Genomic DNA, 27,458 nt, shown 5'->3' on the forward strand with positions numbered 1-27,458 from the left:
TTTGTATCTCATCTGAAGGACAACACCATTTTTACAGTATAGTGTCCCTTGTCTCTATACTGGGGCATTAGGACCCACACAGAACCAGGGTGAGCGCCCCCTACTGGTCCCCACTAACACCTCTTCCAGCAGCAACCTTAGCTTTCCCAGAAGGTCTCCCATCCAGGAACTGACCAGGCATCAGTGTGCTGGCAGTTGTGAGTTGCAGGGTGATGTAGCTTCTGTTGCAAGAAAAAGTGCACGAGGCAGATGCTGACTGTGGGTGATTGAGAGAACTCTGAACAAGAGCAGATTTGGTGGTTGGTGGTATGAAGGCCCTCCTTTAAAACGAAAATGTTTTCTTTGAGGATCTCAGGGTGTGAAAGTGTGACCCCTATGTGGTCAGAAGTTTTTTTCAGCATCAGGTGAGAGCACTCCTCCCAAGGTGTTTTGTATGAGGTATGGTATGAAAAAATATTGTAAGAAACTGATGTGTTGATTTTCGTGAATTAAACACTTTTGATCATGGTGATATATTCTGGGAAAAGATTCCCCTAATCTATTTGTAATGGCTTAAATGATCTTCACAACTCCATTAAGTAACACATTTGGTCAATATGACCTATAGCCTCCTTGTTCTTTTTAATATTAAAGATATCAGTACTTCTAAAATAGAGTCCAACAGCAAACAGTTTCGTAAGCACAGTTGTACAGTACCTATGCATTAAGGGATATGTAGGGCTAGATGGTGTATCTATCCCCACCGGCAGATTGATAATCTAAATAAATCTAATTGCCTTAATTAGTTAGTATCTTCGACCCACCGATCCTGTCCTCTGAAGTCACAGGCTACACCTGTGGCTCAGTACTGATCGGAGGAGCTCTCACGCCCCAGACTCACAAACACCGTTACATTCCCAAACCCGCTGTTTCACGATCTCATTCCCTTCTTGGTTTGTCTTGATCTATAGCCTCTCCTATTGACCTGGCTTCTGGATTTTGATTATTTGCCTCTGCATGCTGCAGGATTCATAGCTATGCACAGGATTCCTTGGAAAGCTACCTGCTGGTTCCCTGACAGGAGCACTGTACTATAAGCCTTCAAGTGCCTTGGAAGCCATGGGGTTTGTGTGTTGCAATCTGAGAGCACTGTCTGAGTAACATACGCCACCCTCATCTGGGCAGAGTCCAGCTAACTGCATCTCCACCTGGAAAATCCAGCTCACTCCAGTGATGCCTGGATCATAAAGCCCAACTCTTTACTGGTAGAGTCACTTTCAGTAATAGAAACTGCTGCTCTCAGAAGTATGAAGCATGAAGGAAGTGACAAAACCTCAATAATGGATTGTCATTTTCCCTTCTAATGATCAATTAGTTTTATATCTAAATTCACAGTAGGTTTCTCCAGTTCAGGAGTTCCCAGCCCTGGCCATTGAAGGCCCACACAACTGCTGTTTTTTGTCCCACTCAAACTTTCAGCTACACACCTGATCCCTCAATTGACTTAACAATGGGATTAATTTGAACTGTTTGACTGCTTTCAGCTCTTAAACCTGTTGGAGGTGGCCTTTTAGCTGTTGCATTCCACATGTAACATTAAATCCTAAACTTCAGAGCAGGAACTTGCAAAAGTTCCAATCAAGCAAATTGTTAGTACAATTAAGGTTTCAATGAGGTAATTAAGATGAGTGGGGATTCTACCCAGCAGGTGTATAGCCCTCTAGGACCAGGGTGGGTAACACCCTGGTCTAATGCATAGATGGGACAAGTGTCTGAAAGTGTGATATCAGATAATATTTCTTTTTTCTGAGCTTGATTCTTATACAGACCTACTAACCAGGTAGATTAGGAATTGTCAAGCTGTCTGGGCTGTAATTTTGTGTGTGTAATAGAACTGATACTGTTCAGTTCTTTTCAAGCCGTGTTTGGTGCAGACCGCTGAGAGGCTTGTTTAAATATTGATATACTTCATATTGGTATCTGAATACCTCTCAGTGTTAAAGGTGCAAGCGCAACCTTTGTTGTGCAACGGAAAGGTGGCCCATAAGCAGTGATATTTACTGCATCTTTTAGATGGCCGCATCAAGTGTAACGAGATGTATGAAACTCGTGTTAAAGACGGCAATTATGCACTTTACTTACATCGATGAAAGATTCCTTCCCTCTCTGTGCCTTCTCCTGCTTCTTCAAAAACTGGGGTATGAAAATCCCGGTTGTGTGACAAAAATGAATGAAGAGTTGCCAGTGGACAGGAAAAGACTTGAAGCTGTGCATGTGTAATGTTATCGCAAAACAGCATTTCAACTGGAACCACTTACATGTACCAGCACAGCCATGCCACCCACGAAATCGCTGCTGTGAGGGGAGTCGTCTTCTCGGTGGTCACTGTCCGGCCCCCGACACCTGGCAAGACAACGGAGCTACTCTGGACCGACAAAGTGTTTCAGAACTGAGCATTATCCATTTGTCCAGCTATGACTGTATCTTAATCCAGAGCAGCTTGCATTTGTGCCCATTCACACCCCTGAGTACTTTAACAAGGCTGTGTGAGTCAAGTACAGTACCTTGTTCAAAGCACAACAGCTCTGCTCCCACCCAGAACTGGAGACCACCACCTTTCAGCTTCTAGTCCACAGAAACTAATGTTAACAGAAACTAGACATTATTATGTATTATGTAGTTGTACTTTGAATCTTAATCATCAAGGTATTATTCTGAGAAAAGGTATCAAAGTGCATCAAAGGTGTACTGTCTTACTCTGTCACATATGATCAGAAAGTACTACATTTGATTTAAGATTTCAAAGTATTTTTTTCTCCTAGAAACTGTTATGTAGTATAATGTTATACAAAAGAGGTTACAAGCTACACTCAATCTGTATTTAAGAAATCTTTCTATTTCACAGTCAGATTAGACAAATCAAACACCTTTGAGAATAGCTTTATTGTTTTATTTAATTAGTTGTGAGATTGAACACATACGGCATAAAACAAAACATCTCTGTGACAGAAGGGTCTTGATGATGCAGAGCCCTTCATACTTTATATTTCATTATAACTGCAGAACAACTTCTAAATCTGATAGGTGATCAGTGCAGTAATTAGAAAAACCCAAATAAAGTGATGATGAAGTTGAATGTGAAATACAAATTCAGGATTTTACTCATGTAACTTGGCTAGAGGATGAACTGATCCATTAAAAAAGACACTTACTTCCCAGCTGGCAATACTCCCTAGTTAATTACAAAATGAGTGAAAGTATAATTAACATTTCCAAATATGTTTTAATTTATCATTGATCACTCCGTTAGATATACGGTACATCAGGGGTTAAGGGACCCCCTCTGTTTCTGAAATGCAATTATTCAATTAAACTGAGACAAAACTAAAAAAATTATTAAGATATGATGTGAAAGTGGTAAAGCTCTGTGCAAAGTACAAAAGATGACCGTACTTATGCATACTCAAGGAAGAAACTTCCAATCCAAAAGGGATCAGTGTTTTTGAATTCGTTTCTGGGGGGAAAAAAAATGCCGGGCCCGTCCTCGTGGGGGCGCTGTGGAGCAGGCTAGTTCTGTCGCGTCTGTCGGCCACGCCTCTTCCACCTGACAATCAGGCTGGTTGCCACGGAAACCAAACTAAACAAGAAGCTTGCTTCACCTGTGAGTGAACACACTAGCCCCCGACTCCTGGTGAAGCAAACTGTTTAAGACAGAACAGAGCAGTGCTGGAGTCTCTGTTATAGAGCCGGTGCTGTGCTCTCTAGCTTTGTCTATGTTATATTCTAGACTCCTGATCTTGCTATGTCTCAACTCTGGCTTTGAATCTTCCTTGAGTTCTGTTTTGGATACACCCTTGTACAGGGCCAGCGCCAGGGGAAAAATCTGTAGGGGGGCATCTGAAATTCTGAGGGGGACGGTGCAACTACCCAAGTGAAATCTCGCAACTGTGCCACTGATTAGTACTTCATGATAGAAGATAACGACGAGCAATCTGGCATTTAGTGATGAAGTACAGTTTCACATTCATCAGCACTCTCGCGATTATTATTGCCTGGAGCGACCAAATACCTCACGCGTTCATTTCGCGTTCATCGACGGTAACAAGGTTCTGAATCGTTAGGAAAAAATAGTTGTAAAACCAACACAAAGCACCAACTTCTATAACTACAGTCCTAGTTATATAAAGATTATAAGTATGAGGATAAACTACTGCAAGGAATCGGTCCACCTGAGCAAACAAGATCGTAATAATGCCGACACCCGATAACGTAGACACCATGTTCCTGGACGGATAGCCCTCCTGCGCATCCAACAGTCCGATGCCGTAACGGTGAATTCGGGGCTAGTGCAGTTATCTGACCATTGACAAAGCACGACTACTTTTTAGGGCGCACGTTAAGTACGCGAAAGTGTTCAAAAATCCTTTTGTCCAAAACTGAGGGGGTGACACCCCCTTTTGCCCTCCCCCCCATGGCCCCAGGTCTGCCCCTGTACCTCCACGGCGTCTCTGCGGGGCAGAATTGCGCTGGTTTCTCTGCCTACGATTCTGGACGGCGACCTGTCCGTTTGCTACGCCCGCCTGCTGCTTCTACAGCAGCTCAAGGACTCGTGCTTTGACCCATGAGCCTCCGCCAACACCCCCGCTTCAGTTGTGGCATATTACAGTGCGATTTTCAATTGCCAAGGGGGGGGTCACTTCAGGAATAAATTAATTAAAAAGGCCTGCTTAGCTAGACTTGTGGGTTAATTGCTGACATGGGGAAATGGCCAGTTGGGACTAAGGGGAAATTGAGGTAGGCCAAATTGGACAAGCCCAGAGCACTAGGTTTGCGAAATCCCATGGGGTCTTTAAGGAACTTAAAGGTCAGGACCTCAGTTTGATGTGGCAGATGAGGGAGAGCACCTCCTGTAAGACAGTTTTCCCTGACACCACACTTGGGCATTGGTTTGGAAATTCTGGCCCAGAATGAGATATTCAACTGCGGTCCTGGGTACCTGTTCTTTAAAGATCCCATGGCCCTGTTCATAAGCCTGCAGGTGTTACCCTGGTGACCTGGCTCGGTCCTGCTCTGGGTTTGCACAATTTGGCTTGAATTGGGGAAGAAACGTCGTTGCTCCTCCACATCTGCTGTGCCGCACGGCTGCTGTGTGTCACCTCGACGGGGCTGCACTTCAGTTCACTTGAAGTGGGTCTCCTGCTATAACTGAGGCACTTTATGATCGTTTTAGGATGAAAGCTGCTATTTGAATTAAATTAATTGATAGTGTTGTTATGGCCATGCCTTTCAGTGCCTGTATATTTATTTCTTATATTGAATCAGCAGGAAAATCACTAAATACCTTACTTTTATTAGAAGTGCGAATTTTGTATGAGTGCTTACTTAGACCCGAACTGTATGGCTGATGTTACGAACTCTCTGTCATATTCATCTTTAGAGTCTGGGAGGGTGTAAGGACAATCGGTCCACAGACAGCACGTTCCATCCATCCATCTTCTAACCACTTGATCCGATATACTGTAGTGCCGCAGAGGATCTGAAGCCTATCCTGGAACCAGGCAGGATACACCCTGGACAGGACGCCAGTCCATTGCAGGGTACGCACAGACAGGCACGCACACCGAATTTTCCCCAGAAGCTAACTAACCTCTCAGCATGTTTTTGGATTGTGGGAGAAAACTGCGGCACCTGTAGAAAACCCACACAAACGCAGGGTGAACATACTAACTTCATATAGCAGATAGCACCTCAGGTCTGGGAATTGAACCCGGGACCCCGGCGCTAGGAAGCAGCAAGAGTGAACTGCTGTGCCACTGTGCCAGCCTAGACCAAAATCAATATCAGAAATGATGGCACTCTGGAACAGCACTTTCCCACACCTGTTTGAGATGATAGATGTGTAAAACTGTTCCTTCTGTTCTTGGAAATAGAACTGAGACTTAGCATTGATATTTCGATGTGAGGAACCCACTCCTTACACAACCTATACTACAACAACAGAAGATCAACAGAAACAGAGTACCAATACTTTGATAGAGAGCTGTTAAATTATTTGGATAAAACAAAATTGTCTGATAAAAAGCAAAAGGCCAGAGATTGCAAAACAACAACAACAAACAGGAACAAAAATATTTCCGAAGTACTAATGGCAACAAGAATGTATTTTCATAAGTTTAAAGGAGCTTTTTTTACATATTAGCCAATCGAAGTTTACCTGTGACAATTCAATGTTTTTCCCCAAGGAGGGTTTTTTACTGGTAAAACCTAAACCGATTTAATAAACGTTTAAAGCGATTTTTTCACCCCCCCGTCGCCTCACACACACACACTTCCCTCAACTCTCTTTTTCTGGGGGGGTTATAAGAAATAAAATTTAAAAAAAAGGGCCGCTTAGCTAACTAATCCATTTTGTCTTGGCAGGGCACTACAGTCAGACGGAGTGGGAGGGAGAAACATTAACTTCAACAGCTGTTTCTTGACCCCGCTTGTCAGTCTTCCCAAGAATAAATTTTGGGAGAGTCCTACTGTGAGATACCGACGGGTGCCCGGCGGGGCGACGCTAAGTTTGCCCGCGGCTGAGACGCGCCGCTCCCCCGCCCCGCACGGAGCCGCGGCGGCCGGCGGGGCCCGGCCTCGCCGCCGGCCCCCCGGGAGGGCGTCCCGTCGAGGCGGGGGAGCTTTTACAGGTATCGGGGCCGGCCTGCGCGGCCTCTCCCTCCCCTCTCCCTTCCGAGCCTGTTGGAAAGACCTTTCTGGTCCACAGTAATTCCCCAGTAAGGGCGGCTTGAAACCGCCCGCGCCGAGCGGCAGTCGCTCTTCCGCCAGCCCCCCTCCGCTGCCGGCATCCCGGAAGTTCCCCGGTAAGAAACGGAGAGTTTTCCTGCTGGACGTTTTGTCAACCTAAAAAAAAAAAAAAGTTGTGTTGTCTTGTGCGTCTCCCATCTACCTCTCTGTCTGTCTGTCTGTCTGTAACGCGAGTGTCGCAGGCATATATAACTTATCCATAGTCAAACACGGTCATTAAGGTTGCTGGGGGGAGCGACACACGCCGGTCTGCTGTAACGAGCACATTTAGTCGCTTGCTGTGTTTGTTGGGGGGGGGGGTTGGATTTTTTTGCTCGACCACATTCTTGTTGTTTTTGACTGCAAATTATTTCTTGTTTTTTTTTAAAAAAAGATGTGGATGTGGTGCAGCAAAAGCTAAAGCCAGGACGTGTTTCGTTTTTTTTTTTGTTATGATACAAAGCTAAAGCGGTATTGTTTTTCCAAGGAGGGGAAAGGGGGTTAACTGCACAGATGAAAGATTCGGCTTAAAAAAAAAAACACTCGTTACGGTTTTTTCGGGTTTTTTTCCCCCCCCCAGTTGTCAGTTTGTCGGTGAGAAAGGGTGGTTACATTATCCGCGTGGTTCGTCCATTTTCAGGGTTTTGACGAGTAATTCTTTTCACATCGGGATTGTCTGTCTTGGAAGCTCGCTTGAAAAACAAAAGTAGCCACCTAAATCAGTTCCTCGACCAGATTCAGCAGTTTATAACCCCCTTGAACCTGGAGTACAGTACTGTAGTGGGACTGAATTGCTATTGGTCCTGGGATGCACCGTGCCTGCTGGGGTTCACCTGTCGGTAGTTCTTGTTTACCATCCAGCACCCCGGAATCTCAGTCTAGGAAAACGCCAGCTTTCTGAAATCGTAGTGCACAACAGCCAAATTGAAAGAAATACCGCTGCCCTGCTGTCTTCAGTACCGACCGCAACTTCTACAGCAGACTTTCTGGAGGCGGTGTTGAAGAAGACCCAATGGTATTCCTTCTGGGATGGCCGGGTCCCTGCAGGGTCCAGTGGCGAGGCCTGCCTGCCCAGGCCAGTTCGTTTCGGACACAGACCGCCTTATACAGCCGCCGTGTGACGCAGGGGGCTCTTGCCACAAAGCCACCGAGCGGTTACCCACCCCCGAGACGGAGGGCGTCTGGCGGCCGTTCAGAAACGGATCGATCGCCGAATAGGAATGTCTGATGGGCTGTTTGTAGCAGCTGCGCGGCAGTTGTAGCCCCAGCACTCTCTGAGCCCCCCGGGCAGTAGCCAAAAACGTGCTCTCAGCCCCCGTCTCTGTGCATACGGCCTCCCTTGTGAAACCCGGCCGGCCGCCGAGGCAGCTGGGTGAGCCCGGCCCGCCTTTGTTTGTATGAAGAGTCCGTCAGAGACGGAAGTTGGTTTCTGAGCGTTCTCCTCTGCTCTTTTCAGTACCTGCGTACCAACATCCACGCCTGCGGTAGAGGCTGTTTGAGTACACCCACAAGTGCTGTGGGCAGCGAGAGGGGGACCGACACGCAGCCCGTAGAATCTCTTTATGCTTAAGCGCCGGTGGAGGTGCCGAGGGCCGAAACTCGTTGGCAAGCCAAAGGGGTTCGTGGGGGCAGTGGCCGATGTCAGCCTCCTCTTGAGTGCCATGCTCCTCTGCACCCTTGGGGAAGGAGGGAGGGGTGCTCTCCCATTTGGCTGATGTTGCTGAGCTTCTCGGAGGCTTGGGCCCCCTTGTGTTTTCAGTGGTACAGACGTACAGTGCCTTGGAAAAGTCTTCACCCCCTTTGGGCTTTTTCACGTTTTATTGTGTTACAGCATGGAACCATGATGTACTTAACTGAGAATTTTTGCTGTAATTGAATTAATTAATTGAGTAAGATGCCTGGATTTTTTTTTCTTCACTTTGACGTTGTAGAGTACTTCGTGTTGACGCGTGGCAAAAATTCTCAGTTGGATACATCATGATTCCATGCTGTAACACAATAAAATGTGAAAAGGTCCAAGGTGGATGAATACTTTTGCGAGACACTGTGTTCTTACCCGGGTTACTTTTACCGTTGTCAGATGTTGTTACGTGATCCTTCGGTGAAGAGTAAAGTGCGAATTTAGCGAGACTGTGATTGGATCGATAGAGCTTCTGAGGCCCTGATAAAGATGGCTCCACTGGGCACAGGCTGGTGCCCTCTTGAGCCCAGGTGAACCTGGGCCAATTGCGAGTGGGATTCCCTAAGTGTGGGTGCGCTCAGGGCTGTGTGCTGTCGGGCTAGATTTGGGGGTTTGGGAGTTGCCGGGGGGCCGGGGTCTCCTCTGCTCCGTGCTGAACATCGCCGCCAGTGACGTCCCTGCCTCCTGCCGGCTTGTAGCAACATCGGTGAGAGATGTGCCTCTCCTTTTCCGGTGTCAATGTAATGGGGCTCCTGCGCACTAAACCTGAGGCAATCGGTGTGCGTTCTTCTTTAGTATTGGGAATGATGCTTTGGTGAGAGAAAAGCACCTGAATCGTTGATGAGACAAGCCAGAATCGTGCCGTGTAGACCTGTCGGTGCAGTGTGGGTCGTTAGAGTGCTGCGCCCGATCTGCTTTGCAGGGGGACTGTGATGGCCAGCTGCTGTCACGCAGGGAGGGGGTACAATTCAGGGGAGGACCAACTGGGTCTTCTCCTGGATGCAAAGTGGTTTGGGGTACAAAGCGCTATGCAAATGCAAGCAATTATTGTAATAAACCGAGTCTCGGCTAAAATGTCACATCGTCGAACAGCCTAGCCTCAAAAGGGAGGTTTTAACGCAGGACACAGAGCTGGAAACCGCTCCTGTCTACTTGCACAAACTCATTTCGCTGAACAGCACACTGTCAGTAGACGAGAAATTGTGGCTCTGTCTCGATGAAGGCAAGGAAATAACATGTAACAATAATACCTCTGTCCACTGCCTCACGCACTACATGGGCTCAGAATAGCATCACTACTTATAAAAATGCAGCAAAGTATTAAGAAAAAAACATGTAAATCATTATTTTATCTTACACTTCCACAATAAAGACTTTTATGTTACTACAGATACGTTTAGCCTCGGGAATGGTGAATGGTTGTGCAAGCTACAAACATTATGTTCAAGGGCCAAGACGAGACCTTGTCCATACGTCAGATTTCTCTTCCTTGTCTATTGTCTGTTACCTGCCCTCTCCGCATACTGCGCCATTCTCTTCTCCCAGCTAGTCAGGGACGCTGCCATTTATAAGCAGTGAGCTCGTGCCGTGTGATTTCATTTTTTAACCTCCTGTATAAAGACTAATTAAATGTACACTGGCAAGATGGCCAAACTAATTGCAATAGTTTAGCATTGCTTTTGTAACCCAGAACAGCCAACTGGCCTCCCCTTTTCTAGAGCCTGTGGTTGAGCTGAGCAGGGCAGGGTCTGGTCAGCACTGGGAAGGGAGAAACTAAGGAAGGCAAGGCTGCTGCTGTTGGTGGCGCTGATGGACCAGCAGGTGGTGCTCTTCACTCTGGATCAGAATTTACAAAGTGGCGCCCCAGTTTGGGGACTGGACACACGGACGACTGCCGCCGCCCCGTGCACGAGGTGGTCAAACCAGGGCGACACCACTCCACTCCAGGACCACCATAAGGTTTCTGGTTTTCATCCTGTCCGAGTCCCTAATTATCTCGTTGAATTTGTTATTGTCTCAGTTGGGCGCGTTGAAACCTGTCCTCGCTCTTAATAAGCCGGCGATTTAGAGAGATCTATCAAGCCTGCTGGGCAGAGGCTCTTGAGGACTGGGGCCGGGGGCCCTCAGGATAAACGCAGAAGTCCATCCAGGTGGCTCGTGTTGATTGAGGCCCCCGATGGCACCGTTCAGGAGAGTGGGCTGCTCACCCCTTGTTTGCACAACCTGGCCCTCCTAAAAGCTCCCTCTCGTTCCGGTGGTTAATCCAGTAGTTGTTCCCTCCGGCGCCTGGTCTGCCGTGTACTGGGGTTGCCGTGGGGACTGTGCTGGATGAAGATGGTCCCTCTCCCCTCGGCCTTGTGTGGGAAAACTCATTGTCCGGGGGGGACACCCGGTACATGACGCGCCGCTAGCCGTGCAGGGATTTAATGATGAACATAATGAAATGTAGTTATAACAGTTCATTGATGGTGATCTGCACAGGGACCCCCGCCCTGGAGTTTCTCCAGACTCAGTCCTGGTCGATGCGCAGGCAGAGTGTTGATGTGAGCTTGGCTACAGCGTCATGTATTTCTCTCTCTCTCTCAAAAAAAAAAAAAAAAGAAGCCAACGGTAAAAAAAAAAAAGTTTTTATTATAAAACTGCTTCCAGTTTCTCTTTTTTTATTAAGTGTGTAGTTGTGATTCCTGGAAAGAAAAGTGGCAGTTTTAATTCTGGTTACTTTTCAACTAAGAATATACTCGGGTCAGAAAACGGAAGAACCTGGATAGGTACTGCTGCCTTGTGATTGGTGCCCACTGTACCTTCTTTTGCTGCTTGTATTTGGTAAAAATTTTACCCGTCATAGCTGCGTAGCTGCATGTAGTGAAACCCTCTGAAGCCCCAGGAAAAACAGCTGTTTGTATCACAACAAAGACCTATTTTATATTCTCTGAGTGCCAGAACTGAGCTGATGGGTAGCTCTGTGGCTAAGGATCTGCGCCTGTGGCTGGAAGGCTGCCGGTTCGTATCCCGCGGCCGGCAGAGGAATCCTACTCCATTGGGCCCCTGAGCAAGGCCCTTCACCCCAACTGCTCCAGGGGCGCCGTATCGCTGGCAATTTAGACATTTCTTGTATCGAGAATTTGTCTTTTCACATTCCCAACCTGCTCTCCATGAGACACACAGACAGGGAGAGAAGCTGGGGGTCAGAGCGCAGGGTCAGCCATTTATACAGCGCCCCTGGAGCAGCTGGGGTTAAGGGCCTTGCTTAGCGGCCCGAGTAGGATTCCTCTGCCGGCTACAAACCGAAATGTTCAGATACGACCCATATCATTAGCATTTAGTAAAAAAACAACAGCAGTATTTTGGGGTGGTGCAGTGGGTCTGCTCCATGGTCTCTCTGTTCCTTTTTACAAATCCTGTCTTAAATGTTTTGTCCGCGTAGCTGTAAATTGGCTTTCTTGGCCGGCTTGATTAATTTTTACTGTTGAAGAATCCAGAATTTCTGCCGCATGTAGGAGAGTTCTGTTTTAAAACCCGTTACCCCCTTTGCTTGTTCTGATGGGTATAAAGCTGATTTCAGTCCCTCAGACTATGTGAAGGCTCAAGGGGTGTAGGGAGCTGTTTGAATAATACGACCATAGGCCTGCTGAAGATTTCTTTTTTTTTTTTATCTGCTGCGCGGGGTATTCGCCATCACTTTGCGGTTGTGCAGGGCATGTAGCCTGAGTAAGGATGATGTTCCAGTGCTGCGATTGTCCTGCATCTCGGTCCGCCTCTTCTGCTCCCAGAGGGTTTCTGGGTTTGTTGGTCCCGTCTCTCTGGAGACTACTTCATGTTGCCACCAGCGCCCAGGTTGCTGCGCACTGTTTTGTTTTCTGTCGTGGTTGAGGTGTTGTCAAAAATAGCATTTTAAAGCCGTGGAAACATCTTGTATAACCTCATGCAGTGATGGGAATGTCTGCAAACACAGAGCACAGCAAAAAGCAGACTGAGCAGTGTGGTGCTGCCTGTAGCGTGTCCCCTTGCTGGGGATTCATCTGCGTTCTTAATGTGAAGGATGTGGCTGAGCTGCTTGGGTTTTAACTACAATGTGTGAGCATCTCTCTCCAGTCGCTATCGGTTTCTCCCTGTGGATTTCAGAATCAAATTAAAACCGCTGCTGCTTGCCTTAACGAGTTTGAAAGGTTTGTTTCCCCGATTACATGAGTGAACTGTTAACTGCAATAGTAATGTTACACTGTCCTGTAGACCTGGATGCTTTTTGGACTGTGGATATCGTGAAAGGTGCTACATAAAATCATCCAGCACGGGTCTCCTTGCATGCACCAGCATTTAGCAACGGCACAGAAGTCGGATATATAGCTTTGCTGTGCTTGGGGAGAATAGTCTATGGGGTTATAAGGAGGTTCCTGGCGTTCCTGCTCTCTTATAAAGTTGCCTGTGGGCTTTGATGATGCATCATGCACATGGCATTTGGTATGTTTTTTTTAGCTTATCGTCACTTTTAAAAAGCTGAAAAAAAATCTGTTCAGTCGTTTTGGAAGTAACAGTTAAATCATAATTACTGTGAAGGCATTAGGGTAGGGATGTTAATTTAATCCTGGTGTCCTACCTAAATTCCACTCTGGGCTTGCGCAATCTCTCTGCCCCGAAGTTTCCCTTTATTTCAGTCGATGAAGTCATTCTTCTTACTTCAGATCAAGTGCAGTTGGTGCCGAATAGCTGCTGTTTATCAGCTCGATCCTATCTTCAGTGGCTGGTGATGGATGTTGGGTTCCCTTCTATATGCAAAGCTCTTTTGTGTGAAAAGTGCCATATAAATGCAACTAATTAATAGTTTTTAAGACCTAAATGAAAAGCATACTTTTCTTGAAGTAAAACAAGGCTGAGAGTAAAACTGTAATCCGTGTTTAATTGTTCTACAATGTAGCTAAGGCTTAGCTTTCTTAATTGAAGAGCCAATTATGAACAAAACGCTTTCCATTACAGCATGAAAATGTTTGAAATCAAATTATTAAAGGTTAATAAGTGAAGTCTGAGTAATCTAATTATTATGCACTCTACAGGAGGTATTTTGTTAAAGTCATGTAAAAACCACACCGGTTCTGGATTTTCAAACGTTTTCGACGGCAGCGCTCTTCCTCGTCTTAAAATTCTTTTCTTCATGCTGCTGAAGTTGCCACGAAATTCCTCTTAATGGCATCATGACTGCGCGAGGATCAGTGCTGTTGCCTCACTGATCTTGTCTCCTGGACCATGTTCTGTTAGTGTTGAGTTTGCATGTTCTTCCTTCGTCTTATGTAGGTTTTTTTCCTTTCCCCAGATGCTCCTGTTTCCCTCCACAGTCTGAAAGCATGCTGTCCAGGTTTAGCGCTGATCTTTTTTTGCTCTATACGTGTTTGTGTGCCCTGTGATGGACTGACATCCCGTTCAGGGCTAGACTCGGACTCACTGTGACCCTCCCTGCCCTCAGGATCTAGTGGTGCTTATTATCTCCCTCTGTGCTGTGTTGCAGATGCAACAGGTAGTTAATGCTACCACTACAGGCTGTTCCTGAGAGGCCCGGAAATTCCTTGAATATAACGCACACATGTCTCTTTAGACAAATGAGGAAGAATCAAAAAGGTTTTGTCCCTGTTTCATTTTTTATTTTGCTTTGGTATTTTCGTATTTGGGAGTGGCGGGTGTAGGTCAAGACCAGCAGTACAAGCACCAGAGGTGCTTGGAGGAGAGAGAGCACAGTGATAGTGCACTAATATCTGAAAAAGAAACTTGGCCCTATGACAGACAGACATCTTGTAGAGGAATGGGTCTTATGTATTTACGGTTTTCTTTGTCTGATGCTTTCATCCAAGGCAGCTTGCATTTGTACCCATTTTTCCAACAGGACATTTTAATGATCTAGTTTGTGTGAAGGACTTTACACCTTGCAGTTCAAACATATCCAATCATTTATAACCCTAGCCTTATGTCTTTATTCTGGAGTTGTGCTGAAATCTGCTTTGCAGAGATCATTGGTGCTTTGTAGATCGTCAGTTCTTTGGCAGCCAAGCCAAAGTTTTTTGAGAAACACCCTGGGATTTTTAATGACCACAGAGTGTCATGACCTCAGTTTTATGTCTCATCCAAAGGACAGCATCTTTTTACAGTATAGTGTCCCCATCACTATACTGGGGCATTAGGACCCACATGGACCACAGGGTGAGCGCCCCCTGCTGACCCCACTAACACCTCTTCAAGCAGGAGCCTTAGTTGTTCCCAGGAGGTCTCCCATCCAGGTACTGACCAGGCTCACACCTGCTGAGCTCCAGTGGGCTGCCAGCTGTGAGCTGCAGGGTGATATGGCTGCTGGCTTTAAGACCTGGGAACAGACAGTACAAATTCCTCTTATTCTTGAGTTGGTGAAGGGTTTGATTGTGGAACTGAGGGCTTGGCTGGCATAAACCCCACCGGTATGGGGTCACCAGGACCAGGATTGGGAACCCTTGGGCTAGAGGAAGTGTCGGTATGAGTCAGCCTCATGATCAGGCCTTATTAGGAGGGTTGATCTGCTCATCCTTGTTGAGCAGCTAATGCAGTGCTCTGCTAACCTGCGCAGAATTGCCTGACAGCAAGGAGTTTTCTGTGGAGCTTGACCCCCTTGGTCTGTGTAATCGTGATCTGGCATGGCCCTGTCTCCTGGGTGATTTAACTGGCGAGTTCAGTGTACAACAGCGTGCGTTGATACAGTGACAAACCATCCCGCTGGCCTGACTCCTGGCCTGCCTCGATGACTTCCGATACTGGATTGCCTCAGGATCAGCTCCAAGTCCAGGGAAGGGGGGGGCGTGCTTGCAGATCCAGGGCATTGTTCAGGAATTCAGGAAGCCTTTCTCCGCATTGCTGGCAACATTTTATTTAGCCTTGTGGCTTCCTCTGCTTTTGTGACTGTCTTTATCACCAGCTTTACTCTTGAACTGAACTGAAATATGAATTAAATATCCATCTATATTTGTAGTATAATAGTAATTCTGCCTGCCTCTTGCTAAATAGCAGTAGCAATAATTTTTGCTTTAGATGCATTCTGACTAAACACAATGTCCTGCTGTTCTGAACGGTATTTCTGAAAAGTGAATTATAAAGACGCCTACTCTGTAAAGTTTGTGGCTGTGAGGTAATGTTTGAAGTGGGCCTTCACAATGAAAGTTGAATAGATTGGATGCTTTCTATTGATTGAAATCTGTTGGCTGAACTGCTTTTGTGCATTGAGTATGTTGTCTTATGTATGGTATGGCCAATGTCCTGTCCTGGAGGGGGTCTTCCAGTAGGTGTTATTTTTGCACTGAAGCTGTTAACTTAATGAACTGATCAAAGCTAATGAGTTCAAAGTCCTTCCACATTACAAATGGAATTATTTGAAGAGCTGCTGGACGGTGGCTTTTCAGGACCAGTGTTGACCACCCTTGTGTTACGCGATTTGGATAAGAAGAGGAGTGAAAATGTTCCATTTGGCTACTCATGTCTGTGAAGAGTATCTGACAACCTTTTCAAATGTTGAATTCATCCCCACTTTGCTACAGCCCTGCAGGAAGAATGTAGGGGAAGTAACATATTTAACAAATCGTTTGTGCTTTTGTCAACTACGTGTGCTACAGTAAGCTATTTCAATACAAACCTCCAGTTGAATAACTCCTGCTGTAGTACTTGAGCCTTTTTTTGGTTAAAATGCAGGAGCAGCTGTCCCTCTGTTAGGAGGTGATGGAGTGAGAGGGTCCCGATGAGGTGATTGACTGGTCCGCATGAGAGTGTAGATGCATTCCTGTTGTCCATTAACATTCAATTAGTCAAGCTGACCTTTTGGACCCACATCCAGCTCTAAAAACTTCACCCTTCTTCCTTCGGACTTGTACAGTGACCTGATTGTTCGAACGGTCTGGCTTCCCCGTTTTAATTCTCCATCTGCTCGGTTGTTTTGTGTCTGATTATCCTCCCCACCCCCCCCTCCAATGCAGCACCTTGATCTTGTGTTTTTGCGAGTGCCAGAGCATGCGTCCTTCATTCCTTCAGCGAGCCCTAATGCAGAGGAGAGCTGCGGAGGTTAAAGGCCAGGAGGGCCGGACTCTGTTGTCTTAACTGGGACCTGCTAGAACATGAGTGAAGCTGTGTAGCAGTGGCGGCTTACAGGACATGAAGAGGCTCATCCAGTTCTCTCCTGCATCCAGTCTCATCTGTTCTGTTTCCAGCCTGGTGTGTGTCTGCAATTTTCTTGGGCGCATGTCCTTTGAGCAGCGCACAGAGTTTCCTTTAACTTGATGGGTTTTTTGAATAAGCCTTTTGAGCGTCAGTTTCTGTTGATTGTATCGGCAAGAAGACCTACTGGTAAGCAGAAGTGCAACGCTCAGGGTGTTTCACTGATCGCCCCGTGTTTATTGTCCAGAGCTGACCCATGCCTGGGACTGCCATGAGTTCCCCATTACCCGCAGATGAAAGTGTGCCCAGTGTCCCTGCCTGTTTGAACTCTTTATAAGTCAAATAAGGAAGTTGCAACCAACAGAAGGCCGTCTGGCCATTTGCTCTTCATCTGGTTCCTTGGAGTTAATTGATCCCAGAGCTTCATCCAGCTCAGTCTTGTAAGCTCTCTGTGAATCAGCAGCCTAGGGATGGCTTGATAACGGGTTCCATATGCCTGCTAGCCTTTGTTGTTCAAAGGGGCTTCCTCTGTAATGTCCAGAATCTGCCTCTGCTCAATACCAGCAAGCGCCCTTAGGTTGTGCTTCCTGCTCTAAATCCACTGTCGGGAAAAACACCCTAATTTAAAAAATCAAGCTTTACTCGATTTGAGTCGGGTACAGTATTTTCTTTTCTTGGGAAGACATCTCCCATGACGGTTTTTTTTTTCCTGTGCTAAAGCGATAATATAGGATAGCGGGTTTAGGAGAAAACCCTGATGAATTCAAACGTATAAATGCTAAGAAACAACTTGTAGAAAGTTCAGTTTTGGGGGATTTTTTTTCCCTTTCCACCAGTAACTTGAGAGAAGTTATTTTGTGATGTCACTGTCATTAAAGCCAAAGTCAGGGCAGTGGAGGGCTCATTACATTACTTGGCAGTGCTACGCATGTGGAATAAATCTGCTTGGTTTTCCCTGATCCCTGGCACACAAACTCTGTGATAATGTTACATGGAAAACCTCAAGAAAGTGCCTTACCAGAAAAAAAAAAAGTTTTCTTGTGTTGCCTTGGAAAAATGTTGCATTTAATCTCTTTAAACTAAGCTTTCTGTGATTTTTTTTAGTTTTCCCATAATAATCATCATCATCATCATCATCACTCTTTGCATTGTAATTCCATTGATCTGAATACTTCTGTCATGTATAGATAGTAGTTGTCTCAATGCTTCCAGGTAAAGTGGATTCTGTTGCATTCCCTTAGGGCTCCACCTTTAGTTAGTTAGTTGTAACTAGCCATCATCATTGCTATTAAGCTCCTAGAACAAATCATCATGTCTTAAGAAAAAAAAACAGTGCAGTAAAATGTAAGAGTTATTGCTTGCAAGGTTTTTTCAGAGTTCATGTTAACAAACTCGAGTGATGTACCTTCTTGTGTGCAGTGAGCCACCTTCTGCTGCCACAGTAAAGTATGCAAAACTGGGACTAGAAGTAAGTACACATTGTACTGTGGATATTGAAAACTTTTGTAAGTATTAAGAGCCATTACTTTAACTATTATGGGAAGTTTCAACATTTTATCTTTTAATGTAATATTTTTTAAATAGAATTATGGCTTTGGAACATATCAAGACTTTTCTGTTTCAGCCTGTGTAAAATAAATGCAAAACAAGCTCTTAATATCGGAGAACTTGTACTTCTAAAACAAAGAGATGACCGCTGGCCTTATGACCTGCAGTCATTCCACCTATTTGGTGAATTTATTCTTGATGTTTTTTTTTTATTAATCAGTCACTGAAAGTCCTTCAGTATTAACTTCACGGATTGCTCTTGCTTAGAGGCAGACTTTATCTTCTTGTCTCTTTCAGATGCATTCTGTGAATTGCTGTGTAATAGCATGTGAATAACTTCACACTGTGTGTGGTACCACATGTGCTTTGTTAACCAACATGTAAAATGCATTACAATAACGTGGAACTATCCTAAAATAGTTTATTTTATACAGTCTCTTTAACATCAGTCTCCATCATGGCCTTCTTAAACAATCCAGTTTTAAAGTGCTTGGCCATTAAAACACATCAAGCCTGCTATAGAAGTAAAATAACGTGCTTTTTATTTTAAAATTGGCTTCTGCAATGAATACAATTCTCTAGTAAAGCAGTAGCATGGTATCTTAAGTAAAATGCATACATTTAAAGCAAAGGAACAAGTGAGGAACATACTGAAAACAGAAGGAAAGAAACACAATGTTTCGGCTGTGTAGCCCTCTTTGGCACCACAGCCGAAAACTGTTTCTTTTCTTCTCTTTTCAGCATGGAATAAACCTTTACTTGTTCCTTTGCAGCCTGCGTATGGTGATGCAGCTTCCTTCTTGAACTACATTTAAAGCAAGTGAATTAAATGGTTAAAAAAAGGTTAAAAGGCCAAAGGTTAAAAAATGGAGATTATCTGACTATATTATAAAGTGTCAATACTTCAAAAGAAGAACTCGTCTTTGTGTTCCTTGTGCTCTGTGTCATTAGAGTCCAAAGGATGGGCTTGCTTTAGCTGAGATTGTTGTGTTTTGAACATACTTTTTGAACATTTTTTTTTAAATGCCAAAGCAGTGAGAGCATGGTGTTTGGCTTCAATGGTAAAATGATTCAGATGCATTTCAGTAACCTCTATAATAAGCAATGGTTTGCTTTATAAGCCACTGGAATCGCCACTTAACAGTACCCATTTAGACCTAGGTCTGCATCAAGGGCTTATTAAAAATATTTACATGAACTACTGTATGTGGTGGCCTGTCATGGCAATATCATGGTAAGTCACAAGGCCCTTTACACGTAACTACTAGATTCTGCTAGTTTTTTAATTAGTTGAGTGGTCCGTAATTAAATTGGATAATGCCATGGAAAAGTTAAAGAGTGTTAGCAAATGCTGATTTGTTGTGATACAGTATTAAGGTCATTAAAACCCATCTCATGCTTCCTGTTGTAAGTAAACTTCCAATTAAACTAATGTAAAAAAAATGTGTAATGTGTAACTTGGTTGTTGCATAATCCTAGTTCTGAATTATACTTGTATCTAGATTTCAGAGTTCAGAAAGCACACTTCTCGCAGAAAAGCCATGTGCACTGTGCATCTTGACCACGTTCAGTTTTCCCCAGTTGTGCCCTTTTTCTTACCGATATGAAAAGAAAGTCGCAGTTTTAATCGTCTTCCTATTTCAATTTCAAGACTTAGTGATGAGTTTATACTGGGCAATAGCATGAACCTCTGAGAAACAAATGACCACAAGAAAGTTCCCTGTTCTTAATTTTGCGAATGTCAGGAATGGGTCGGTGAAAACCTAAATCTAGGATAGCCAGCGGCTATATCACTCTGCTACTCCAGTGAATATCACCCCACTGAGGCTCGGCAGGTGGGAGCCTGGCCAGTGCCTGGATGGGAGGTTTCCTGGGAAAGCTGAGGCTGCTGCTGGATGAAGTGTTATTGGGACCGGTAGGGAGCGCTCATCCTGTGGTCTGTGTGGGTCCTAATGCCCCAGTATAGTGATGGGGACACTGTACTGTAACAAAAGGTGCCGTCCTTCAGATGAGATGTAAAACCGAGGTCCTGACACCCTGCAGTCATTAAAAATCCCAGGGTGTTTCTCGAAAAGAATAGGGGTGTTATCCTGACCTTTACCATTTATGGCCTCCTAATAATCCCCCTCTCTGAACTGGCTTCATTACTCTGCTCTCCTCCCCACTGACAGCTGGTGTCTGGGGACCGTTCTGGCGCACTATGGCTGCCATCTCGTCATCCAGGTGGGGTGTCACACTGGTGGCGGTGGAGGGGATCCCCATTACCTGTAAAGCACTTTGAGTGGAATGTCAATTTTGAGTTGTTGGCTGTGTGTGTCATGGGTGGTCAGTTCTGATTGGGGGAATCCAAAGTCCAGTGCATCTTACAGGCCGCCTTTAACCCACGAACCCTTAAAATATGGAAGTTTCATTTTATCCGCTCCTAGGGGTTATTTCTGAAAATCCCCAATGCCAAGTAGTGATCAAGGATTGCATCTGGCTGTTCCTGGCTTAGCGAATCAACTAACTAAATTGATCAAGACCAAGAAGTGTTCGAAGTCTTTAAAAATTGATGATTTACAGATGTAACTTGTAAGCCTAATTTCTGATTTTTGCACTTTTGCGGTACAGAAGTTATCCACTTATTATCAGTAACTAGCCAACTATACTGTAGTACCGGCTTTCTTCTGACTTGGTCCCAGTGATTGTGCCATTTATCAGCTTACTGTATCTCTAGAAACAAACACCTGGGACACTATTGCCCTTGAAGTATGCTGTTTTTTCCTACAAAGAGGCTCAGGCAAGTCAAATTTGTTCATTGTTTTTGTTACTGGGTTTAAGGGTTTAAGGATCAGGCTTGAAACTTTAACAAACAAAAGCAAGATGAAACTCCTTAATAAAAATACAAGTATAATAATAATTTAACATGAGCAATTCCATGCAGAACACCAAGATTCTTTACATATAAGTGGGGTCCTACTTCATCCACCATTACTGCCATTAAACACAGCGGTTCTCATTTCTCAGGAATGAGAAAAGACTTTACCATTTGAAATAAGGTGAAATGTTAAGAAGGCCAGATAGTATAGATTGTCCCAGACTAACACTCCTACTCTTTGGAAGAAGACCCAAGAAGATTATCTCTAATAATTGAGTATCCAGGGCCTCAGTTGAACCTCTCATCTGAAGAGTGGCACCTCCTACAACAAACTGCCCCAGTTGCCCCGCTGGGGGCAATGGGCTGGAAATTATGGTCCAGAAGGAAGACTGTTGCTTCTAGCCATTTCAGGATTGTGACATCAGAACTGTGGGGGTTTAGTTGTGCTGTCATTGTGGGCTGAACCATAGCTGACACACATGAGACGCTATGAGGGAGCGCCGAATCATGGGTAAAAATACATGTCTGAAAAGTGCTTTGGTAGAATTCCCAAATTCATTGAGTTTAATGTTTCATGCTGTGGATAACGGCAATACTTCTTTATGGTACACTACCAAGAAAAAAATATTGCAAAAAGGACTTAAAGTCACGCTTACATTCCTATTTATATACTAGAAAAAGTACCAGGCATTAGTCACTGAAGGTAAAAACTGAGTGGTACAGAGTAATGTAAAACACAAAATAAATATTTCCAGGTTGTCATTCATTGCTGAACCATAATTGTAAATAAAACATTATGTACTGTGCATTATGCTAAACTAAAGAAATCAGCACAGACATGAGGTCTGATAGTAGAGGATTGCACAGTGTGTTGTATAAGCAAGGAAATTTCATCACTAACTGTCATTAATAAAAAAAAAATTCCAGATTCTGTCCAGGTTTTCAGCTTGTGAAATTTTTGATGATCTGAGCCACAGGCTACGTGAAGAGAATATCAAACTTTGCAGCAACAGTTCTAATGATAATCATTCCGACAGGGATAGAGGTGAACTCGGTACAAATGGAATGAGACTTTATTGTGTGAGAAGTGGTTCCTGACTATTAACGTGCATTGAAAACAGAGCGTCGACAGTCTTTGCTTTGCGACCGTGATCAGTTGTACTACAGGGTGTTCATTCATTAGATGAGCAGTGTAGAGGTACGTTGGTGTACAGGGATTCCTGAATTATGCTTAATCACGCTTTTATGGTAATAGGCTACAGGGGAAAAATAATTACTTGAACCTGAACCCTTTCCGCGAGTGTGCCTGTTTGTGTGTACCCTGTCTTGGACTAGCGTCCTGTCCAGGGCGTACCACACCTTGCGCCCGTTGCTTGCTGGGATAGGCTCCGGCTCTAATGCATTCCGGTATTGGACAAAGCTGTTAGAAAATGGATGGGTGACCTCTTTCCTTCTTGTGAACAAGGACAATTCTTCTGGTTTGTGCCTTGTCCGAACATAATGTACATGTAGCATTTCCATGCTATCATTATAACTTCTATATTTGCACCTCCTCTTCTTGGTTCTTGAACAAATTGTCACAGAGACCCCGAGCCAAAAGTAGTATATAATCTATTGGAATAATGCCTTTACCCAAGGTGACATAAAGATTACAATTAGAACAATATACCATGAGTACAATACAAAATGGGTAAACGCTAAGCTTTTGCATAATGCAGTTTCTGAAACTGTTGAAACTGTTTTAGATAGTTCAAGAAATAATACAGAACAAAATGCATTGTAACAAAAGTACAATATATGCATTGAACTGGGTTCTGTACAATAGTCAGTGGTTCTCGGATTGCAGTCAGAAGAGATCCATGGTGCGGACAGGCACTAGAAGGTTAAAGATGTTACAGCAAGATTGTTTATAAAGATTTAGGACCTTAAAGAAGTATTCGTACTGGTATGTGCGTTTTAGAATCACTTGTCTGGCTCCTGGTTTTAAGAAATATGCTCATCTATGTTTTTGAAATTGGATTGTAATGCTGAGTATTAGAGCAGTGGTAAGTGGGAGGTATTCCCACAGCTCATTAATTGAATCTCTGGTGGAAGAGTTTAAGGTAGCTTGGGGGAGTAATCTAATTTGAAACCCTTTTAACAGTGGTCTTGGTATTTTGAGTCATAACCTCAGCCGACGATAGGGTGTAATGGTAAAAAGCCGACTTTCAAGACAACAAGAATATGGAACACATTCACATTTATTTACTGCAGCTGTTCCAAAGACGGCTCAACTGGCTGGCACCCTCCAGGCCCCTGCTGGAAAGAGAGCTACCCAGTAGAATTGTCTTCAAAGCTAAATATTTTACAACGTGATGTAGCTCTCTCCTGCAGCGGCTCCAAGAATGCATGTTTTTCAGCAGCCTCTATGCAAGTTTACTTGCGTTTCTCAGGGTAGATAAGAAGATGAGGCACACAATCAGTAACTTTCTAGCTTCTCTGACCTTGGTTCTCTGACTAATGTTTTGATACTCAAGAACACACTTTCTTTCATGCTTTCCATCTTCTTCTAGTGTCTTTTTTTTTCCCCCTCACAATCGCCCCCTTTAACCCTCGGTCTGCTCTGCCTTCCAGATGGCCTCCCAGGGTAATAGTAGCAGGCCAGCACTGATACTGAGCCCACATGCAAGCTGTGTATAGGCTATCGGTTAGTCTCCTATGCAGTTGCTGATGGGACACCTGTTTTTGTTCTTGTAGATGTCAGGTGAGCTGGAAAAAGCTCGGGATCTCTACCTGGAAGAGGCAGCTTTCCGACTGTTCTGCAAGCAGCTCGTTCTGCACTCCCAGGCTCTCGGTGATGGATGGGTCTGGGAAGACATGAAGGTACTGTGTGTGTGTACACTGCACTGTTAAAACAATCATTTATTTCAATTGCTGAACAATGTACGGCCAGGATTCAGCATTTGTGATACTTTTTTTTTATTTTTTTAAGGGTGCCTGAAATAAAATTAGTTGTGCTCTTTAAGTGATCGATGGGTTTTACTGCAGGAGTCCGAAGATGGTTACATGAAGAAAACTCTCCTAAAAGCTGGTCCGGTCAGCGCTCCCTCCAGGGACTGTGGCCAGAGGAGCCCCAGGGATGAGCCAGCCGAGCTGGAGCTTGAAGCCCAGGTAAATGCTCAGTTTGTAGGCTGTTGGAAAAGCCAGCGGGTCGGAAAAGTGCGCAAAAGGTTTTGCCGGCGAGAGGATTACCTCTCTACAGCTCGAGAGTACCGCAATCGATTGTGCGCGTCCACCGGTTTACAGCATGTACTGCTGCTTTACCTGCATGAAAACACTTGCTGTTCTTGAGGACTTGAAGGCGCCTGACCAGTGTGTCAGAAGTTGAACTGTGATTTATGCGTCTCCAGCAGGAGGCTCTTGACGAAACCTCTGTAGTCGTCGCAGTCTCTGGAGCGCATCTTTGAGAGCCTTTGTGGTGACTTTGAAGAGGCTTGGCGATGGCGGGCCACACACCGAGCAAGGCCACGCAGGGTCCAAATGGGATTGTTTTTTAAAAAGTGAAAATACAAAACACAACAGTAAAAAAAAATAAATAATTGACATCACCTTTCAATGTGTGCTAAAATGAGGGTGCATAGTTGTAATTAATAAAAGAAAACATTGCTTCTTCGGCTACCTCTGAAGAATCTGACATATTAACCGTGAAAGAAATGCACTCTTTGAGGAGTTTTCTAGCACTTAGTGGTGTGCCCTGTGATCTTTGTGTCATCGGGGACAATGGTGTTTCATTCCAGCTCTGTTGTTTTTAGTGCAGGATTAGCTGATGTATCTTGTGGTTAGCAAGCTGTCGGATCAAAGGATGGTAACTCCCATGATAACATGAATTTTACTTTTTAATTTTTTTTAATGCAATTGTTTTTTTTTTCTGTAATTCGCGGCATAATGTTGTCATCCTCTACTACTTAGGAAGCTGCTGAGGAAGAAATCAAGAAATTAATATCTAGTGCATATTGCTGTCTCTACTGAAATACTTATTTTTTCTACTTCCATAACCTCTTCTCTTTTTGTTGTGTGTGCAGGATTGAAACTACTTTATTTTTACATCTGTTCAGTGTTGTCAAATCCTAACACCACTTAGACATCCAGACTCTATAGTATGCATCTTTTTTTCATATCTCATCCCTGTCTTATACTGTAGTTTCCATTGTTAATAGAATATAGAAAATTTGCAGAGTGTGGGAACAGAGGTAAGTCTTCCACCTCAATCATAATTCCCCTTTCATACATTTTAAACTTTCACACCACTTGTCTACTGGGGGTGAAGAGGAATATTAAAGACCTACACAATGGAAGAAACTGGACAAGGAATATTCAGGACTTTTTTTTTCCATCCCTTTCCTTTTGTGATGGAGACTTGGTCTATGTCAGACGTCCTGTGCAGCGTCCTGCGTAGTCAGTCCTCTGTACGTTCAGGAAGGTCTACTCTCCAGTGAACAATGGGGGAAAAATGTAAGCCATTAATGTGTCAAGGTGGTCTGCCATTCAGGCCCGAAGCCTTTTCATGGGGGCAGTTAGTTTGTGGCAGGGTATAGACAGGCCGAGGGTATGTGGGCTAGCTGTGAAGAGCTTCTTTGGGGATAGGCCTGTATGATCTGAAGGGTTGTAATTATTACCAGTCCTTAGAGAAACGCACGTGACCATTAGATTTGTGGCCAGCAAACTAGTGGTGAGTAACACGTTTGGGTTTTTGCGTCCTGAACGGATTAAATTATTTTGATTGCTTCTCTCCCGTAACCTAAACCCTAGGGGCAGCTGCAGGTTTTTTTTATTGTTTTGCTCTATACAGTTCTCCTCTCTTCTTTCTGATACAAACAAGGAGGCCTGAGCAAAAACTCAAAAAGGAAAAATCTGTGCGTTTCTCACACATTGTACCAATTATCTGGAGGAAGCTCCGAGAGAGCCTTTAACTAAATCCTACAATTTATATTTGAGCTCGGTTTAATGCTGGAAAATCTGGCTAATGCTGGCATATGTTTTTATGTGCCTGTTTTTGCATACTTGCTTGTGTGTGCACGTTTTACATATGGTTTATACGGGTTTGGTATGTACATATTTCCCATGTGGGGCTCTTTTTGAATTTTCTGTATTCATAGTTAAAATAATTGCGCTTTGCAAAAATAAACAACCCATAAAAGTCCGTATGTGGTTCAGAATTATTTCCTTCCTCATCCACAGCAGTACTGATGTGATTGATACCAGTTTATCTGACTGACGACGGGCTGTCTGATTGTCTGTCATAGCCATGGAGATTTTTTTTCCTGTTCTTGTAACCAGGGCTGATCGTGCATTTCTGGAAATATATTATCAGCATTTTGGGACTACAGGACAGTACTGTAAATATTTGGTAGCATGTCGGCTTCGCCACTTGCATTTCAATTACAATGTCGGTAAATGTGTCTGGTTTGAGGAATAAAAGAGTTTTGTCTAGTGCTTCCTCTGGGGCACTGGCTTTCTGGATTCATTAATGACCATCGCCAGTGACCACAAGGGACACGTTTCATTCCTGTTGAAATTCTGGTCATATGTGAGTAAGAGGGCAGGTATTTTGTTGCTTTATCTGAACTAGATTGTAACTTGGACGATATTATTAATGACAATGTAAAACATTCTGTCGAGAGTGCTCTGTCGTCTGCCACATGAATGTTAATTTTCGCTGCACTTGTCATCCCTTAGCAAAAGCAACAATAGGTCAGGAAATTGATTTCTATGTCTGACAGGCCGGACTTATTAGAATCATCATTTTTTAATAATCTGCGTCCACCTCCATCCAGCCTAGTAGCGTGCAAATCTGTTAAGAAATTCTCTTCGCTTTTGGAGCTGTGATCTGAAACGCTTAGCCGCAGAATCCTGGAAATAAATATCAAAATGGACAACAGGAATTCATTTTGCTAGAGAGAGTTCGGCTCATGCGATTGATTTAAAATCGTAAGAGATAAACATCACCTGGTTGCAAATTTTGAAAAACGTTTTTTTTTTTAATTCCATCGTGCTGGCCCATCTGAGAAGAAGCTGGTGGACAACCAGGAGTCCAAGGAGTGTGCACCAGTCAGGGATTTTCTGAAATGAATGAGATTTTTTCTTATTTGAGCTCTGCAAAGGATGTTTTCTTGGATGTGTTTGTCTGAGGGCTTTATCGTTTCCAGATTCTTACAGAATGAGTGGCATGATTCCCCGGTGCCAGAATCTGGCTCTTTCCAACCTAGAATACCTGGCAGTTTCTTGTGAGAGGGAAGAACTGTCATAATGCAGATAACGGTGATGCTCAAGACTCTACAGAGGTGTCCACTGTAGAGGGATACCCAGCCTTTGTCCTGGAGGGCTTGTGTGGCTGCAGGTTTTCAAGATCTGTTTTAAGTACCTGGATGGCTGAGAGAAGTTTTGAAACTTGTCCAGTTAAGGAGGATGGAGCTTGATAAG

The 27,458-nt window shown here is 44.3% G+C and overlaps 1 protein-coding gene across 2 annotated transcripts in view; it reads left to right on the forward strand.

Moving 5' to 3' along the window:
- The first annotated feature begins 6,483 nt into the window (after positions 1 to 6,483).
- The window catches only part of atg10 (ATG10 autophagy related 10 homolog (S. cerevisiae)), an 88,064-nt gene continuing 67,089 nt past the window's right edge, over positions 6,484 to 27,458 (forward strand). The window contains exons 1-3 of one of the 2 annotated variants that reach the window (XM_069187505.1): positions 6,484 to 6,839; positions 23,736 to 23,861; positions 24,027 to 24,149. In XM_069187505.1, the coding sequence (XP_069043606.1) occupies positions 23,736 to 23,861; positions 24,027 to 24,149 (249 nt within the window). In that variant the 5' untranslated portion in view covers positions 6,484 to 6,839. The remainder of the gene's footprint in view (positions 6,840 to 23,735; positions 23,862 to 24,026; positions 24,150 to 27,458) is intronic. The other variant, XM_069187507.1, reaches the window with a different exon arrangement.

The sequence above is a fragment of the Lepisosteus oculatus genome, chromosome 3 (assembly GCF_040954835.1).
Source record: "Lepisosteus oculatus isolate fLepOcu1 chromosome 3, fLepOcu1.hap2, whole genome shotgun sequence".
NCBI lineage: Eukaryota > Metazoa > Chordata > Actinopteri > Semionotiformes > Lepisosteidae > Lepisosteus > Lepisosteus oculatus.